General features: G+C 41.5%; 1 protein-coding gene across 1 annotated transcript; it reads left to right on the forward strand.

Moving 5' to 3' along the window:
• Positions 1-1,989: 1,989 nt before the first annotated feature.
• Positions 1,990-19,807, forward strand: bcl3 (BCL3 transcription coactivator). Its single transcript, XM_035162825.2, has 9 exons — positions 1,990-2,806; positions 3,555-3,675; positions 10,950-11,058; positions 15,800-16,001; positions 17,726-17,814; positions 17,907-17,984; positions 18,316-18,483; positions 18,997-19,090; positions 19,182-19,807. Exons 1-9 carry the CDS (start codon positions 2,314-2,316, stop codon positions 19,298-19,300), a joined length of 1,473 nt encoding a protein of 490 aa, XP_035018716.2. The 5' UTR covers positions 1,990-2,313; the 3' UTR covers positions 19,301-19,807.
• The last annotated feature ends 396 nt before the right edge of the window (positions 19,808-20,203 follow it).

The following is a 20,203-nucleotide window of genomic DNA, read 5'->3' on the forward strand; positions in this document are numbered from 1 at the left end:
TGAGTTGCATTTATGAATAAATACATTTTCATTGTTATACAGAATAATGATAATATAGCCTAATAAATCAAAACATAATATTCAATGTCATATTTTATGAGCTACTTACATATTTCGAGTGATCATGCATGCTTTGAAAAGACCTCTTGTTAGATCTGGTTTCTTCTGATGTAGACTCAGCAGCCAAACAGGAGTAGTTGTACAAGTGGATGCACTTTTACTTTGTGTCTAAATATAATGAGTTTAAATTGATTATTTCTAAGAGAGTCTTCTTGCACCTTTGCTCTTTTGGCACAAGGGGGCCTCAGTTCATTGGTTTGCATGTGGACAGACCTCATTTGTGCCACTGATGACTTCCCTCATCATCCAGCACTGCCGGAAAATGTTAAAAGTCAGTGTGATCATCTTTTCTGTTTATATATGTTTACTTATGGATCATTGAACCTCAGCCTCTCATTCATTTAGCAGCGAGCTCTGTCCGATGTTCAGGATGTGGCTGTAAAGTGGGTTGGACGGTGTTATTCACCCACAATGATACTTTACGCCAGAGGAGACAATGATGGTTGAGTGCCCAGACAGCTGCACAGTATGTTTGTGTAGTGTCAGGGTGTTTTGGGGACTTTAGACACCAAGCTTGACTTTCCGTTGCCCCGCTCCACACTTCAGTGGAAAGAGGAAAGTCCCAAATTGACCCAGGTAATCAGAGCCTGTTCTGAGGGTGGAGAAGGATATGATTCAAGGCAAGGAGAGGAGGTGTGATTTGTGTGTGTGTGTGTGTGTGTATGTGCAAGCTTGTGCATGCACATTCATCTATTGTATAATCGTGATCAGGTTAGATTGCAACATGCAGGATTGTGACGTGGCATCAACCGATGAGCAGCTCAGTTTCGATCTTATCTCTGAATTTTCCCTTTATTCTGCAGCGACATATCATTAACCCGAGAAAACAGTTGAGCTAACAATTATCAAATCGAGACACGTGCATCTGATCTAGTGCAACTTGCAAAATCTTCATCCTCCGGACAACAGACTGATAAACATCCTGGATGTAAACATTAGTCTAACTTGAGCTTCCATGTGTTGTTTACTTACTATGTTGTGAGTTCACACATGAGCTTAGAGTTGGAAACTTTGTGAGTCCAACATGTTTTTACTAGAAAGCTGCCAAAAATCAGCTGAACCACAAATGGGACAAAACTATTTCTAATGGGATCTGAAAAAGTGGGTTGTTAAATGGACACTGTGTCGACTTGAGGCACTAAAACAATCAGAATAACATTTAAATCCCTTGACATCATCACGAAAAACAGAAACCATCAATACTTGTATACACTTTTAAAATAGTTGTGTAATATTAACCACGTAAAATGCACTGTTGCAATGGCACAACAGTACAATTCTACACATGTCATGTTGTAAAAGTCACTTTTGATTAATTGCAACTGTCATGGGGCTACACTTTACATAAAGGGGCAGCTTTGATTAGTTTAATGAATCTAAACTTTTGTCTGTGTGTTCATGCTGTATGATCTTAGTTGTCTTTAAGTCTGAGGATGACACAGTTTGACTTGATTTGGCACCAAATGTAATATTTACACATTTAAATCCTACTGACATCATTACTGTTCAAATCAAAGCACATGTTGAAATAAAAAGATCCCTCTGAACAAATCCACTGTGAATTCATATGTTGATGTTAAGAAGTTAAACGTCCATAAATACTTAGTTGATGTAGCAGCTAAACAAACCCAGTCACCCACATTTAGACCCATTCTGCCCAAAGCACCTGAGCTGAGAACAACATCGATCCATCGTTCCTCCTTAAATTTCTTGAGAAATTCAGTGCATGTCTTTTTGAACAACAGTCAAATGTCAGAGAAGTCGGAAACGCAGACATTATGATGAATTCAAATCGGTGCTTTCTCTTTTCCTGCCTCACTCAGCATTAATTAAAGAGCCACAGTGACTTTGTTTCGGTTTACAGTCAAAGCGTCGCAGTGATGAGCGCAGCTGCAGATCTCTACCTGCAGATGTTACCATAGGTGCGTTACAGGACACGCGCAATCTGCACCAAACTGCCATTGGCTCTTCTTCGAAAATAAAACTGAAGCCAAGTGAATCAGTGGATGTGAACGCACCAGTGACGGGAAAGGAAACGGAGTGATGGTTTGACCATTTGGTTTCATGGAGCAGGGAATTGCGCACCGCTGCGCCACTCTGGATGGACTGATCCCATAACTGTCACTGGGCGTCTCTCCAGTCCCGCACACCTGAGACTTCTTCTTCGCACCGTGAGCGCTACACCACCGGTTGATGCCGAGGATCATGACCATGAACGGTGACCACCGGTCGGTTGCTACCGCGCCGCTGGATCTGCGCACCACCAACAGAGAGCGCGGGGGCGCCGGGTCCCGGACTCCGGACTGCGGGCTGCAGAGGACGCGCCAGCAGGGACGCTCGCCCGCTCCACCCGCGTGCACGGGGACGAGCAGTTTGGAAACGCGCTGCTCCGCAAGCGGCAGGAGCGTAGAACCCGGAGCTGCTCGCAAACGACCAGCGGACAATTCCTCCCTCAAACTTCCTTTTAGGAAACGACCGATTCCCGTGGAGCCGGAGCCGGAGACCCAGTCCCCGGCTCCTGCAGCGAGCGGAGCGCTCGTCTCCGCTGTGGAGGACGCGGACTTGGTTTTTCGGGACAGTTTGACCGGTCGTTTGAATGAAAACCGAGTCGGTGCAGCAGCAAGGGACGAACCGGGGCAGAGTGCAGAGGATTACCCCATGCCCTTTTTACATCCGATTCGTTACAGTGAGTACTTCTACATCCATGCTTGTAGGACACACCAGCACAATATCTTTTTAGACTGTCACTTATCGTTTGCTTTCAAAGTTTCATTTTTTTTGCAAGCACCTTGTATTTTGAAAATATAAATATAGTTATTTTTATTCCATGCGTAAACTTGTATCAACCACCAATTGTTGCTGCACATTAAATATTTGCAGTGATTTCTGGGATAATTTGATGGTGACATTCCTGTTGCCTTTAGAAACAAAGTTAGGATGTGTTGTAAATACACGTGCATTGGAATCACAGTTTAGGTTTCATTAACCCGAGAGACTCTACAGAATGGATTAGTGGTTTTACATGCTGCTGATGTGTTGACTCATGCGATAACAGCACATATAGTACACCCTCCTCTCCTGCACATTTTTATTTTTGGCCACGATGTTGAAAGCTGATGGACAAAGCATCACACTCTCAGCTGATACTATCCAGCAGCTACAGCTGAATCAATGACAAAGTGTCCAGTCAGCATCTTCTCCAGCTCCTCCTCTTCACTCAGGTATCCTGAAAGTAACTGAGCCAGTTAACCAAGTGAACAGTTTGCAGACATAAGCCAGCATAAAGGGTTGAACCCTTCCTTATTAGAAAAAATAACTTGTTCACCACATCAGCCGTTGCATGGTCTATGTGTCAGCATGCTGCTCATTCTGTTTCTGTTTCCTCTGTGCCTAGTACCTTACATGTCTTTCTCTCTCTTTCCTTCCATGCTCAGGTCATTGCCCAGTGTTCTATGTACCCACAGTACTGGAGGCCGACCACCCTCTGGCTTACCAGACAGACAACCTGCTGGCTGGCATCGCTCTGGCTACACATCAAGATGAGGATGGAGACACGTATGTTCATATTTTTCAAAAGTTGCTTAGGTTGAAAATTTGGTCGTCAGTCCACCATATGTGTCATGTTCAAAGTGCATCATTTACCCATCCATCCATCCATCCATCCATCCATCTATCTATCAGTTTCTAAGTCCCATGCAGTGAATTTAACAGATTATTACCATTCATCACATTTCTGAGTTTGTGGTTATTCATGAGCTTTCTGTGAGATCGAGCAGAGTCATTGTGATTCATTGTGTTGAGACAGAGTAGACTCACCTCTCATCTCCCCCTGTACAGACCGACATCTTAAACCTGTGATGAACTGTACATGATGAGGCTGACAATAATGATTTAAAGTTTGATATACAAAATATTCCTAACTGCTAGGAAATGATGACTCATCACTTCTTAACCCCAGCATAAACGTTACACTCAATTAAAGTTGAAAATTATGACAATATGAAATAAAACTAGACCTCCAAGGCCTAACACTCCCATTATAAAACCACATTGAAATTCCCTAGATCATTTTTTTTGTTTGGATCTATAGTCGCTAAATATCAGTCTGGTTATTTTCATCAAGATCCATGAATTATTCTGTAAGAAATCAAGGAAAACGCCCTTTTTCACAATGTTAAAGAATGTGAAAAAAATAAAATATCTCACTGATCCAAAATATATTTGGTTCCTCCCTGACCCAATACCGCATCGTTCCAAAAGGTTTCATGTTAATCCATCCAGTAGTTTTGGTTTATTCTAACCTACAACTAAACGGACAGGGGTGAAAACCTAACCTCTTTGGTGAAGGTAAGAATCACAATATTCTATCCTGAAGGGTTCTGTCAAATCTTCCATCATAAAGTTTCCATACATAGTTTATGTGTGTTTGCAGATTTATCTCTGTATAAACTAAACTAGGCCTTTTTCTGCAGCATCGAGTTTTGATTTATGATTACGATATTCAAGTGTCCTAGTAAGTAATTACACTGAGCCAGCATGTAGTAGGACATTGAAACTGAGGCAGTTAAAGGAAATAACGCCACTGTTCATTTTAACATTGACACCTCAGCTCTTCCTCCTGTAAAATGTTAAAAACTGGATGTTAAAAATAGACCTGTGAGGTTTCATAGCTGCTTACCAGCCAGTGTCAGACATTTTAACTTATTGGCTCCCTGCAGGTTTGACACTTGTTTGTTTTATGTGGAAACCAAACTGAAAGTGGAATGGTCACATAAAATAACATGTCACAACATGTGACTCACCGGGCTGGACTCAAACAACACAGGCCTGACATCATAAACACATAAAGGCTCTGACTTTGCACAACCTAGATGCGGTTTATGAGACGTCTGTGATATCATCTCAGCGTCTCTGTCATGATATTGAACAGTTATAGTCACTGACCCTTCTCTTGCTCAATGCAATTATTTTCTGTTGTTTCACTTCCTTTTGGGAAACTGGTTTAGTGTAGATCAGGAATGATTCACAAAGTGGCGATGGAGACTTTGATCTAACATATTAAACTGGAAAGTTGAGTTGTCAGATATAATCTATTGCGTGCACGTGTGAGTTATAATTTTCAGTTGACTCGTCTCTCAGGTTGTTCAGAGGGGGATGAGAATACTGTACGCAGGACAGAGCTGTTGAGACCACATGAATGCAAATATTAAACTTTAACGCATGGTTACTTTACTTTGTCTAAAGGTTCAACACCCGCCTACGCACTAACTGTAACGACAAACTGACACAAGGACGCACACCCACGCACACACACTATACACATGCATCGATTATCCCTCACACAGAGTCATGTGACTGAAAATGTAGCAGGTCCAAGAATCAAATGAAGCTTTGATGTTGTGGTGTAAAAGGAAAATTTGCATCATGTTCATCCATTGAAAACAAACTCGTGATGACCAACATCAAACAGAGACATAAGTCCTGTGACATATCACAGCCGCTTCGTGTCTCATGGTATATTTACTTCAGGGAATCACTGTGACATGTCTGCTGCTGACACAAAGTGGCAAGAGAATTAGTTTCAAATGTGCACCAATATAGGTGTGTAGCCAACCTTCATTTCATTTTTCATGTTCACCTGCATAATAAATTGCTGACACTCTTACAACTATGTATCATACATTTGCATGGCGGGCACAAGAACTGCAATGAATATTATCTTTAAATTCAGGCTGAAAAAAGACGACTGCAGTTCATTCTTCACCTTCCCCAAATGAAGCAGATTCACTTTTAAATCACTTCATGGTTTCGCTTTTATATTTCAGAAGTTTCGACCCCTCGGACAATCAAACACTGATAAATGTCTCAAGATCCAATGGGAGATCACGCTTTTATGATTTTGGCTCAACGTCACACTGGCATTTTTATATATTTTTTAATATATTTTTATCTTAATGTTTTATCGTTGTTCTTCTGTCTGATTTGTTACATTGTTGAGTTTGGTCTACATTTCTATGATTTGCCTGTAAAGCTCCTTTTAACTCCTTGTAAGGTGCCATAGAAACTACGTTTATTATCATGATTATTATCTTCACTTTCACACAATGCAACAGAGGTGCAGTGGTGTGACTTCTCAAAGGTCTTGCTGCTCTGTAATGAAGCTGAGACCTTGTTAGGTTGTGCGCTACCTTATTGCTTTGTGGTTGTTTGAATCTTTGTGTGAATTCTGCACACAAAAACACTCTCAGCCCCCCGTCCTCTCTAACACTGAATGTATATGAGTGTGTGTGTGTGTTTGCGTGCATGTATGTATAATGAGTGATGGTGATAGGCGCTGTCTCTTACGTCAATGTCAGTGCATCGTCTGTTCTCAGCGCCTCTGAGCACCTTAGTTTCGGGAAAACCAGTGAATGCTCACTTTTGAAAAAGTGATTGTGGTTTTTCTCAGGTGTCTGTGTCTCTTTTCTTCTCTGTGTTTTTAAATGAATGGGCTCAAAAAAAACCAAACATCCGCTTCTTACTTCCTCATTTACCGCTTTCTTTCTATCTGCTTCATCTCTCTCTGCTTTTCTGTTGTGCCACTTGCTTCTCCATAATTATTTCATTTGTGCACCTCATGTGCAGCCCGTGTGTGTTTTTTTCATCTTAAGCTCCTTCAAACAAATGCACAGGTTTCCCGTCAGTCAGTGGATTTGCATGCAGTCATGGGATTTTATGTAGAGTTTGCAAACACTTAATACAACACCTTGCAGACCTAGATAATGTTAGAACTGGCATGTACTAAAAACTTATACAGTATTTGGATTCTGCACTGAGCCAGATTTACACATTTGTCTCTGCGAGGAAACCAAAAATAACACTAAAGGGTACAACCACACACACCGACACACACACACCGACACACACACGCAAACACATGCACTAAATGCTAACCTCTGTGTGGTAACAGGCTAAGAATCGTTCCAGAATTCTGAGTTTTAGATGGTTGTGTTTACCTCGTACGCCATCTTATAGTATATTAGTATTTACTAAACATAAAGTTCAGCAGATTTTGACGGTAAAGTCAATAAAATAATAAAAAGTCAAGGGAGTTTTATTTTATTTCATCCTGAGTGGGATATGAATGTGTTTAATAAATTCCATGGCAATGCATTCAATTGTTTTGGAGACATTTAACTTAAAACCACAAATGTCACCTCCACGGTGGCGCTACAGAAAAAGTCCGGCGGTCACAAGGACACATCTGGGACCATGAATGGCTTCACAACATTTTCTGCCCATCCATCCAGTAGATGTTAAGATATTTGGCTGGTTGAGTGAAAATGCGACCTGCTGGTGTTGCTAGATGAAAAGTTAGGTGATCCCCACTGTCGGTAGGATTCATCCTCTGAGAACCTTGCATATCTGCGGCAAATGTCATAGCAATACGTCTGGTTCTGGTGATATTTCAGATTGTACCAACATTAATCCAAGTTAAAACTAATTATGAGATTGCTGGCTGGATGTATGAGCCCGAGTCGTCTGTGGACATTGCTGATGAGATGTTTTCTGTGTATGTTCAGAGTTTGTCTTAGCATTAAGATCAACTCCACTACACCATAGTCTGTAAATAAAAATGGACGACATGACAGCTCCCCAAAAGTGAAACCAAATAATCTTGGTTGCCCCCTTGTGGCTGACTGCCGTATCGGTAATGAACCCTGCTTTACGTTTACTAAACTTTTCTGGTAAATTAGATTTTGTTTTTTCAAACTCTAAATTATGTAAAAAGCACAAAATGGCTGCAACTGTATCCAGTATATTTTGGCTTCAGTTTGGCACAACAGGAGGAAGTGGTGACGCGTCATTCGTCTTTATATATAGTTTACATATGGACTACACACACACTCAGTTATACACTTTTCACTGAGAGTATTACTATGAAATGTATTGTGATAGATTTTTTTATAATTGCACAATATTCCTTCACTTCAGCAAAGTCTGGAAGTCACATCGTTCTTCGAGTAAAGACTTCACAATGGGACCTAAGCTGTCCTTTCTTGATAGTGGACTGTGGTGTGTGTCCGCTTCTCTTTTGTTTACTATTTTTCACACACGCATTGACACATCGTCCCGTCGCTCAGCTGCTCCGCAGACCACAGGATATGTAAGGATCTGAGTCCCATCGTACAGTCTGGCTGTGTCCTTTCCCCTCCATACCAAACAGGATACCACAAGTGCGCTGCCTTCTCTTTCTTTTCTTTCTTTGCAGTTTGTGTTCTCTCTCACACACAAACACACGCTTACACTGAGGCAGACTGTGTTAATGCGGCGAGCTCGGAACTCCTGCCTGCGTCAGTGCCGCTGTGCCTGAGGTTATCTGGGGCTGTGGTCTGCCCCACTTCCAGGAACTAGAAACAGTACAGTTTCATCTTAAGAGAAAAAGAGAGCGATGGATGCAGATAAAAAAAAAGAGTAGAAGAGATATAGATGCAGAGCCACTTCATGGCGATATGAATTCATATGCTGATCACAAAGTTCAATGCTTCGAGAGTTCATGAGCTCTGATTCAGTTGTTATTTACAATGTCAAACTGCAGCTGGCGTTTGGCTTCTGTTCGTCAGAGCATATAAATATCACCTCATCAAACACTTTTCTTGCTGGGCAGCTGCTAGTATGTACAGTAAATAGGAGCAGGATTTCTGTCGATACACATTTGTTGATGTGATGAGCTCAGTTACAGGAACAGTGACCAACCGTTCTGCTTTTTGCTCTGATGTCAGGAGCAAATCATCTGATTCTCTATTGCAGTTGCAGGTCCTACCCTCTTGCACTGCCACATTTAAGCTTTCTACTGTAGAGCTGATCCTCATGCCTGCTCATGCATTCACGCACGTATATACACATGCACATACAGTCAACTCTCAAATCGCATTTCTTTTTTTAGCACGTTGTATTACTGTTTAATTATATACACAGACATAGATAGTGTCTTTTTGTTTCTGCCACCACTGAGTGTGTGTTGGCACCTGCTCGATCCTTCAGTTTAATATACCACAGGTATTATTCTGTTCACACACGCCTCCTCCTGTAAGTTGTCAAAGAGGATTCGTAAGAAATACACACATTATGTGAGATGCTTTTATGTGGTATAGGAAGAGATTATTAGAGTAATGTGATACTGTAACAGCCTGCAGTAAAACCCTAATAAGGTATGAAGCTAGTTCCATAGAACACATCATTTTGGATGAAATGTTAACATTTTGCATGTACATTAGTATCATATATTTCTTTACGTGGCTGTTGTTTCCTCAGAGGTTTTTAATTGAAATGGTTTCTGGCAGGAAATCATTATTTCTTAATGACTCTGTGTCAGTGGGACACAAGCCGAAGGGAAGTGGTGCAAGTGCTTTTGTCATTGTGAGAACTCAGATTCTATGCAGGGGTATTTTCAACTCATTCTCAAGAAGCGTCCTTGCATCCTGTCGCACAGTTATACTGTTTTTCTGATAATGCCTTCTCCATTGGATGAAGCTGATTCAGTAAACCTACAGGAAGCCCCCTGTCAAAAACTCATAGGGCTTAATGGCTGGATTTCACAGCACAGATAGAGGAGAAAGAGTGCTGCCATTGTTACCAGCAACAGGAAGTGACATAAAACCAGTCTGGCTGTTACTGGAAGCTGCTTCTTCTGACAGCATGAGAAAGAACCAAAAAAAAAACATGTGAGAACTGCTATAGTGTTTTCTACAATGTGCCCTCCCCCCCCGCTGCAGTTTCCTGCTCTTCCCTGTCCTAAACTTTGGCCTCAGTTTGTTCTTTCGCTTCATGTTGAGACCACAGATATTGGTTTCCCCTTTAGTCTTAATAAGGGTGTGATAAGAAAACATGTGAGTCAAGTCTGGCATCTGTGGAGCTGCTCGGTACAACCGTCGGATCATTTTGATTAAGTGGAATTTGCTGTTCTGATTACAAAGACAGGTTTACTTTTCAGGCCATGAAGCAAGTGTATAGTTAGTCTGTTTAAAGTTGGCTGGCTCAGTCCAAAGCTGACAAACCACCGACCAACGGCACCTCAAAATTTGAATTGAACTAGTTTTATTGTCATTGCACAACAATAGAAGCAAACCTGTAACAAGCATCAGAGAATTTTACAAATATGAACAAATATAAATACATAAATAATATTGGTTTAAAAATAAACCGTATGGGGCTTGTATGCACACATTTAAGGTGTCGTGTGATGTTCACATGGAAGTATATACATGTAAGGTGCAATAATATCAGAAATATGTTAGTGTAAAGGGTAAAAGCTGTAGAAATACTCTGGCATTTAACCTCTGTATAACCACAACCTGACGCGATCATCGATGAGATACAGGCTAATGTAACTTGTACTCTCATGTTTAATGGATTGCCACGAGACTATATGATCTGGCTTTTATACTTATATTTCATCTTGTGAACCACCGTGTAAGTCTGGTGTTGAAATGTGCTATAGAATTGAAAATTATTATTATTGTTACTACTAAAATATAATTCCGAAAAGGTTAAACTGAATATTTGACCAACTCTGCTGTCATGATGCAGTTCACTGGGTTTAACAGACTATGATGAAGAAACACATTCACACTGCAAAACTAAAATGTTGTGTTATTGTACAGATCACTGCAATGCATTGTTTTTTTCAGTATCTAATTATTAACGAGTTACTCACTTAAAAGTGATTTCCTGAATATTGCGCATCAGTGGATCAGAATGTCAGGAAAACTGTGACCCGTCTAAATTCATTTGTGTTCCAGCTTTTAGTGTAAAGTTCTTCATGTGTTATTTTTTGTTTGTCTTCACAGAGCTCTGCATATAGCTGTGGTGCAGGGGGAGCTGGCCATCGTCTGTACACTGATCCATCTGCTGTTGTTGGCTCGCAGAGGCCTCGATATCTACAACAACCTCCGTCAGGTAAAACTAACAGTGTAACAAGCACCACATTTCTGTCCATGAAAACATATGTGCACGCATGCACGCACGCACACACACACACACACACACACACACACACACACACACACACACACACACACACACACACACATACTATTCTAACTCTTGCAGATGCAGAATGAAGAAATTTACATTTCATGCAAACTTCCATCTTCCTTTTCATCGAGAAAACAATCTGATACACGTTTCATTTCTGTTTTATAACACATACAACAGAGGTGTCAGCGTCAGTCAGTGTAACATGATGAGAGAGTCAGGTGATGCCATGATATGGAAAAGAGTGAAAGAGGAAGTGTCTTGATTTCCTCCTCGTCTTGCGCGCTGTTATTGCATACTCATCATGGACGGTTTATGGTTATTGGGTGGAATTCACCCTTCCACCTGTTCTTGCTGAAAGCCACTGCCATGCCCATGCTGGGAAGGGCCGCAAGTGATTTCCAGGGTTCTCTTTTTATTGTGTACATTGTCTTCTAGTGCTTATTATCTCTACAGGGATTTTTCAGGGTTTGTGCATATAGAATTCACCATTATTTGGCAAGAGAGCCCAGATCGCACTGTGCAAAGTGTGACTCCTCACTCATCACCCGTGGCTTGGCCTTAACTGAAAACATATGAAAACACATTCCGGGTTATTATTTTTTCATAATTTTCTTACAAACATTATTTGTTGCTGGCTATTTAAGATGACATTTATGGAGCCAATGAACTTTCACTGAGGTGATAATGAAATAACAGACTGTGCCCTTATATATACACAGTAACCTCAACATGAGGGATTAGCTGCGGCGTACTTTACTGAAGTGTGTGTACAAGGAATTGGCCCGAGTGTTTCCCAATCCAGGGCTGTCCCAGCCGCTGGCCTTAAGCCAACGCTTCCATATTCTCCTCCCCTCTGTTGACTCCCCCTAGTCCTCACACTCTTCCTCTGCAGTCTGCCAGCGTTTCTCTCTTTCATCCTTCAGCAGAGAAAGCACCTGAGCCGTGCAGAAGTTATTTCTCAAGGCTGGGGTTTCACACCACACAGGACACCACGGCCCTGCTTACCAGAAATAACGCTGGTGGTATCATCGGTTGTTGTCTTTCCTCATAGCATGAGGCCTGTCGGTATGGGTTTTGCGATATCCTGTATCTCACACACGCACGCACGCACGCACACACACACACACACGTACACAAACTCTCTTTTCACACATAACAGCTATATGCAGTTAGAACCAAAAAGGGAGATTTTCAGGCAGAGGTCCTATCAGAGTCATTTGCCTACCAGATTGTGTGGTTTTGAACTGAACACGAGGAGGCATAAAGAATGCACTTATTAAAACGAGGCCATGCAGGGAACTTTCTACTTTGCAAAACCTTTTCTTTTTTTGTCACACGGACCCGAGCACATTTTCTGGCAGCGGCCAACTTCCCAAAACATGAAGTGAAATCAAAATACCACTTTTCCAATATCGATGACAGGTCCTGAGTTTCTGTGGTTTGCTTATGGAACTTTTTGACAGAGTGTTACTATCAGTACCGTAACTGAACAATAGTGCAGCACTCGATTTGAAATACTATGACGGTATGAGCTCAGCTGTTTGATACTCCCACACTGCAATTGGTTCAGCTACACAAACACACGCTAGTCGTGGATTTCTTGCTGCACAGCTGATGGTGGAGTGTGTGGCAGTGAAACCAGTGGGGTTTGGGACCTGAACCCCCCCCGGGGCCACCCACACTAAAGCATGTGCTGATGATCATGTGCTTGAGATTAAACACGTCCACTGAAGCGCTTCTACAATGCAGGAGATGATCTGTAGCTTCTTCTGTGACATGCAGAGTCATTTAAATTCATATTCATTCTTTCTTGTTGTTTATGTGCATGTTGATGGGATGCAATTGTATTTGTTTTCTTAGCGTGTTTGTCTTTGATGGAGTGTGTGTTCATGAGTGACACATCTGCGCGTGTTTGTTCTTCACTATCCTCGTTCTGAGAAGTCACATGACAACCCCCTCCTTCCCCTGTTTCTCAACATACCTTGAGCTGAGGTTCTGAGGGTAGTTTTAAGGGACTTTCCCTTCCTTCACATCTCTCTCTCTCTCTCTCTCTCTCTCTCTCTCTCTCTCTCTCTCTCTCTCTCTCTCTCTCTCTCTCTCTCTCTCTATCCGTCACTACCATGCTTTTTTTTTCTTTTCATATCCGTCACTGCATAGATCTTAAGAGAGTTCTGGGTTTTTAATCGTAACAGATCAACCGACTGATGGTATCAGTGCAAACCGTCAACATTGCTGACGTAAGAGCGTGTGTTATTTATTTGTGCAACAGGAGTGTCTTTACCCCTAGGGTTCACTGCAAAAAAAAAGTATTTGTCTCTTCCCGTCCACCGTTCTTTGTTGTTGTCACTGCCTGCAAGCCCGGAGCTATACCCAGAAGCCTCCTCTCGTCTTTTCTCTTTTCTTCTCCTCTCATCTTCTCTCCACATTCATGTCGCTCCGCTCATTTCGCAGGAATGTGTGTGAGAGGACAGACACGAGGGAAAGAGAAGGGATTTTCCCTCGTTATCCTGTCTTTCCCCAGTATACTCCCCTCTGACGCTTCCGCTTCTTCCTCATTCCTCCATTTCTCCACCCTGCCACCCGCTTTGCTCTCTTCCCGCCCTTCCTCTTATCTTTGCTGGATTTTTGTTTTAGTCACTTTGAAATCCTTTACAGGAAGCCACTGCTAGACCTTGCCAACTCTGAGAGGTCTGTTTTAAAAGGCCTTAAAAGGCCTTAGTGTGGAAGGTAGTTCTGGAAGCGATTCAAGAGGATACTACTACAAGAGTTTCTTCATGCTGTGTGGGGATAAAATAGTGTTCTAGCTACTTTTAGTTATGTTTGTTTAACAGTGAAAGGGAGTTGGATGGATGCAAAATTTTACAGGGGAGTGTGCGTGTGCGTGTGCGTGTGCGCGTGCATGTGCGCGTGCATGTGTGTGTGTATATGTTGTCCTATCGGTAAACATGTATGTGACTCACAGGATTCAGGGAAAATGGAGCTGAAGGGAGGAACACTATCCGTAACACACTGATGGAATTCCACTGCCTGATTACATTTTTTAAATAGTCTTTACTGGAACAAACCCCCAGCATACACACACACACGCACGCACGCGAAACAGTAAAAGTGAAACCTAGAACAGCAATCTGTTCCTGATTCCTGATATTATTGTCTAACTCGAATAGCAGCTAAAAACTTCAGGTTAAAGAAAACTTCCTTTATGACCCAACAAATGTATTTCTGAAATGAATAGCGAGCTGCTGCAGCGCTGCCCCCCAACCAGAGCTGATTCAATTATCAACAGGATGATACACGCTGACCTCACCCAAAGGAACATCCTAGATTGCTCAAGTGATTTAAATCAGCGCTTCATCATTCATCCAGGCAAGCACCCAGGAAACATATGTATTTCCTCTCATTTTAGTCTTTGTGTCTCAGAACAGGTTCGTCCTCATTTAAAATTAACCACAGTCTCTTGGTGCAGCTGCTGTTTCATCTGTGACACAGACCTTATGTGCACTGTGTTAATTGTTGACAACTATGATTAGCGTGTGTGAGTGAGGCGTGTTCGTATACAAGCGGGAAAAGGCCCATAACATGTGTGAACCTGTGTCTTATTGCATTTCATAATCTATACGGATGTGGTTCCTTGTTTATTCATTTCAGGCGTTGGCTGTTCTTTCGGGCATTGTTTTATTGAGTCTCTGACCTTTAACCTGTACAACAGGTTGAAGAAGAAAGGAGGCCTTTACCAGAAATAATCACACTCTTCCTCCATCTATGCTTACTGGTATTTTGTACTTCCCCCATGAAATCTTGCAAAATGGTGCATTGTTGTTTTTACACTTCAGTCTATGTATGAATTAAAGAAACGCTGTGTTAATTTCTGAGTTTAAGAGGCGCTGGTAGGCACAGCGTTATGTTGACAAATAGTTTGTCTCAGGTTTATTAGAATTTCCATTATCAAAATAAAAAAGTAACATGTAATAAGTTGTGAAAATATGTTTATCATTTTTTTCACTCTATTCTTCACAAAAAAAATCTTTTGAAAGCCAGCAAGATCTATTATAGCCTTTTCTTGACAGAAGTTGCTTTAATCATATATAGTGTTATTATTCCAATGTGTTTAACCTGTTAAATCAGGATTGTTTTAAAGAAAAAAAATAATGTTTCCTGTTTTGTTTTGTAGTTTTCAGTTGCTGCTTCAGTCTAGCTAAGTTAATTGTCTCCTTATAGCTGCATACTCACCAGAGAGCAAACAAATGTATTTCCAAAAATCTCAGTGCATTCCTTTGATGGAGTTTTAACTTGGAGATTGTCAACACAAAAAGGCCGAGGATGGTGGAGCAAATTATTACATTTGGTAGCAGTGAGGATCTGGGATTTCCACTCTGACAGTTTATAGTTATTAACAATGACACTAATACTGTTTCAAAAAACAGTGGCATCTACACAGAGACAAAATCTATTTATAAGAGGGGAATGATTTCTATGAAGACAGTAGAGAGAGGGCGTATTGTTCAGCGTCAGTCAGGGGTTCACGCTCTCTGAATACCATCTAGTGTGCGCTGCAGTGTGAAAAATGAAAACTACTGTGAGAGGCTGTATATTGCTTTTCATGGTCATGGAGCTGAAGTTCTCTGCTTTGTCTGAAGTGTCCTTTTTGCTCTCATTCCAGACTCCTCTTCACCTGGCAGTGATCACCCAGCAGCCAGAGATAGTGGATGTTTTGCTGAAGGCGGGAGCCGACCCCACGGCCTTGGACCGTAACGGCCAAACAGCACTCCACCTCTGCTGTGAATACAACCAGCGTGAATGTCTCTCTGTGGTGCTCTCTCGCTCCTCGTCCCCCATGTGCTTGGAGATCAGAAATTATGAGGGTGAGTTGTGGTAAGATCGGCTCTTAGGTCCTCTCATTAAGCGATTTAACCTGATTAAGGCTTAAGATTGTTCAAAACCATTTCCTCTTCAGTGATTTTCCTATGACTAATTGGATGAATAAATGCCAAAACCATTATTAAAAAAAATCAGATTGAATACATTTAGTTTAAGAAATAGAATAATTGTGTGTCACATAAATGGAAATATGTTTTAAGCATCATCATCATCAGTTTACTTTTTCCCATACAGACATCCATAAAATAGCAATTTACACTAAGCAGACAAGCAGGAAAATGGGCAAATTCATGGCAAAGCAACAACTTAATAACCAGAGTGCTACAACAAAAGTAGTAGCTATGATATTAACATCCCTATCCAATGATAAAATATTGGTTACCGCATAGACTGCCTTTCTGGTGTCAGTACATGAGAGTTCAGTAAGGGATATGAGGAACATGAACCCTTGTTCAGAAGGGTAGGGTTGGATGTTTTGGGTGCAAGCAGATAAGACAGAGGACTTTTGCTCCCTCTGTGGTTTGGTGTCAGTTTAGTGTCATCGTGTCAGTTGGCCGCAGTAACGTCTGCCAGGCACCGGCACAGAAAACAGCACATCCACGTCTTGATGATGGAGAAAAGCCCCCAAGATACACAGGCTCCTCTTACTGTTATCTGTAATTTCAATAACTCAGGTGCTGAGTTTGTATGTAGGGATCAGAGCTAATAACACAAGACTACGTCAAGTGAACAGCAAACTCTTCCTTCAGGCCCAGGCAAGACTTGATTTAGGCTTTTATGTCCAGCAGGTTTGATAATAATAAGATTCTTAATAGCATTTTCTCATGTCTCTCCAAAACTGCTCTCAGGCAGTTCAGATCATTGACAATCCTGGTTTGAGTCCAAAGAATAATGAAGAAAAATGGCTTCTAGTACGACAAAGAACTGAGTCTTTTGCTCATCGACAAATCCTCTCGGCCTCTCCAATCATGTCACTATCATTTAAAGATATAATATGTCCCAATTCTTCATTAAAATGTCTATAAACAACTGGACCTATATAATATATTTTGTTGACTTGTTTACTTACATTACAAAATGTTTGCCTTTCAATTGAGTCATATGCCCTTTACACATGGATTTGTCCAACTCTGCTGTAACTTCCGCGACAAACAACATATGACAACATATGAAGGGAAAACACATAGTTAGTCAGTCGGGGTTTTTTTCCCTTCCACTGTTGGTATTGGCCACTCGTAATGGATCGCGATTATTTGTTGCCCTTTGCTGCGTAACGTGAATAAAACTTTAATACATTACCCATCTGTGAACGTAACGTGCGCCTGAGTTGCAATTGTGGTAAAAACAACAAATCCCATGATCCCACGCTGCTTCACAATGTCATCAAACTAGGCCTTTTGTTGCTGTTTTAATATAGAGACCCCCAGCGGCGGAAGGTACATACATTAAATGTGTGTTTCAATGTATTATCCTTCACTTGTCATGTTCAATTCTTTAATTTTTTTGTAACCCCTTATTTGCCCTTGTTTGAAAAATGTGCTGTAAACTGCTTTACCTATTAGAGTTTATACTGAGTGTTGAGTGAACATGTATGCAAAGGGGTTAATGCCAAAGTGTGTGTGTGAATATACAAGATGTGTATGAATGCAGTATGTCCTGAACATGTGTATTTGCTCAGTGTAAAACTCAGGTACTGTTTTGTTCTCAGGTTTGAGCCCCCTTCATCTGGCTGTGCTGCAGGGCCACAAGGATTTAGCCAGAATGCTGCTGGACGCAGGAAGCGACATCAATGCAATGGTGAGTTCAGCAATGACCTAGTTTCACAAATATCACATTTACCGTCTTGGTGTTCACTGACTTTTTCCCTGTGGTGTTTTCTTTCTTATCAGGACATAAAAAGTGGCCAGAGTCCTCTCATGCACGCAGTTGAGAACAATAACGCAGACATGGTCCACTTCCTCATTGAGGTAATGAGGGTGTGTGAGGAGACGAAGGGTTGTGACTCAGCTGTATTTGATCAGTCAGGTTCCAGTTCATCAGCTGCATACACACTTTATCATTCATTTTCTTTTCTAGCTGTCATATAAGACCTTCAAAAATGTCTCATAGGATATAGGTTTTTTTCACAGAGCTTCGAGATGCGTCGCACATGGATAGAATAGATAAATAGAACACAGAGTTTAGAGATGCATCGTATGGACAAAATCTTTTATTTCACTTTCTTGGCTCAGCCGTATCTGTAGGTGGTTTTCTTTGTGAATCACATCCCTGTGACCCTCTTTTGTTTTTCTGTTGCAGAACGGCTGTGATGTCAACAGCCAGTCATACAGTGGGAACACGGCCCTGCACGGCGCCTGTGGCCGAGGCCAGGTGGACACGGTGCGGCTGCTGCTGAAGAGCGGCGCCGACAGCAGCCTCAAGAACTACCACAACGACACAGCGGTGATGGTGGCCAGGAACAAGAAAGTGAGTGAGGCCACGGAGGAGGAACATATGCATAACACTCTAATAATCCCTTCTTACGGTATTATTTTTTTTCAGCTTTTGTTATGATTGCGAGTTGCTGCTTCAGGATAATTCAGAAAGCAGTGAATCCCCGAATGAGGTTACCAGATTGGCAGTCAACAACTTCCTTGAAAATGTCGAAACTTTCAATCACTCACTGTTACCTCATGACGGGAAAATCCCATCCATTTTGTTTGTACTTTAGTTATCTCAACCACAAATGTAATCAATTTCAAACTCTACTTGACTCAGCTCTGGTCAGGAGGGCACAGGAAGAGATGATTACAGCCAAAAATGCCAAGTAAATGTGTGTATTCTTCCCTCTAGAGGCAAGACCTGAATGGTGCACAGATTTTTTTTTTCTTCCCACCAGTGTTATACTGCTGTTAACTCAAGTGCCATTTTAGTAGATCACTGAGACCCTCGCCGTAGGTCATGCACACAAGGGTGTAACAGACTTCAAATGTTTTCCAGATTTCAGATGTGTTACGAGGGAGAGGCTCCAAGCTCATGAGAGATCAGCACTGTGCGTCGGTGTCGCCACATGGGAGCCACTTGTCGGAAAATGGTGAGGGCATGCACGCAGTCACTCGCATGAGGACCCTCATAAATCAGTGAAATAGAAGAATTTAATATGTGTCCTCTGCCTCCCCTTCAAGGGTCCCCGTCTCCCAGCCAGAGTCGCGGGTGTTCGCCTACGAGTAGGCCACACACGCCTCATCGCAGCACATCCCACTCGCCAAAGACTCCATCTCTGCCTGTATTTCCATTATACTAGCTCAAAGTTATGTCCCACAGCAACTTGCAACTACCTCTACGTAGCAAACCAAATACGCAATCAGACTTCAGTGCCCGAGAGGACAGAGCGGGGGAAAAGTGCAGCCAAATGAGAAGACTGATCAGCACGTGAAATGTGACTTCCCCACAAACTGGCCCTCTTTTCCTGGACTTCATGGCAAGAGACAATCATAACCCGAGGCTCTTCTTCGGCCTTGATGGGTGGACATCTCATCCACCTGCTGTAGTGGACACTCTCCTACTGACAGTGAGAGAACTGCTCACCTACAGACTGCTGCAGAACTTTTATTTGAAGTTTTAAGTCCTATTGTTCGGCTCAACGATGTTACTTGACAAATATTGCACAGTCAATCCTTTCTTTCTGCCATTTTTAAAAACCTATGCCCGCTGTACTTTTTATGTCTGTGTGCGTATGTGCCTTTAGGTGTGTGTGTTGTTTTATCACAAAGGTTGTAGATATTTTTTGATATAAAATATGTCCATCACATTCACTTTTTGTCTTTCTTAACAAATGTATTCATATATACAGACATTGCCAATATGTGCTCAACACAGAAAAAAACATTTAAAGTGACAGTGCATTTAAATAAACAGACATGTGGAGGAATAAATATTGATTATATATAAAGTTATAACATGTACAAATAAAACAGTACATACTAACATTATGTCTGAAAATTATATTTAACAGTATTACAAGAGAAAGAGAAAAGGAAAGAAAAAGGGGGAAACGGTTTCCTTTTGCCCATTGAAAAGTTAATTGTGCATTTCGACACTTTTTATTACTATTGAACTTAATATTCTTTAAATTCAGAGATGAATCCTGTGAAATCATGGGTATTTGTATGTTACGTGTGTGTATGTGAAATTTACCCTACAGAAT

The sequence above is a fragment of the Hippoglossus stenolepis genome, chromosome 8 (assembly GCF_022539355.2).
Source record: "Hippoglossus stenolepis isolate QCI-W04-F060 chromosome 8, HSTE1.2, whole genome shotgun sequence".
Lineage (NCBI taxonomy): Eukaryota > Metazoa > Chordata > Actinopteri > Pleuronectiformes > Pleuronectidae > Hippoglossus > Hippoglossus stenolepis.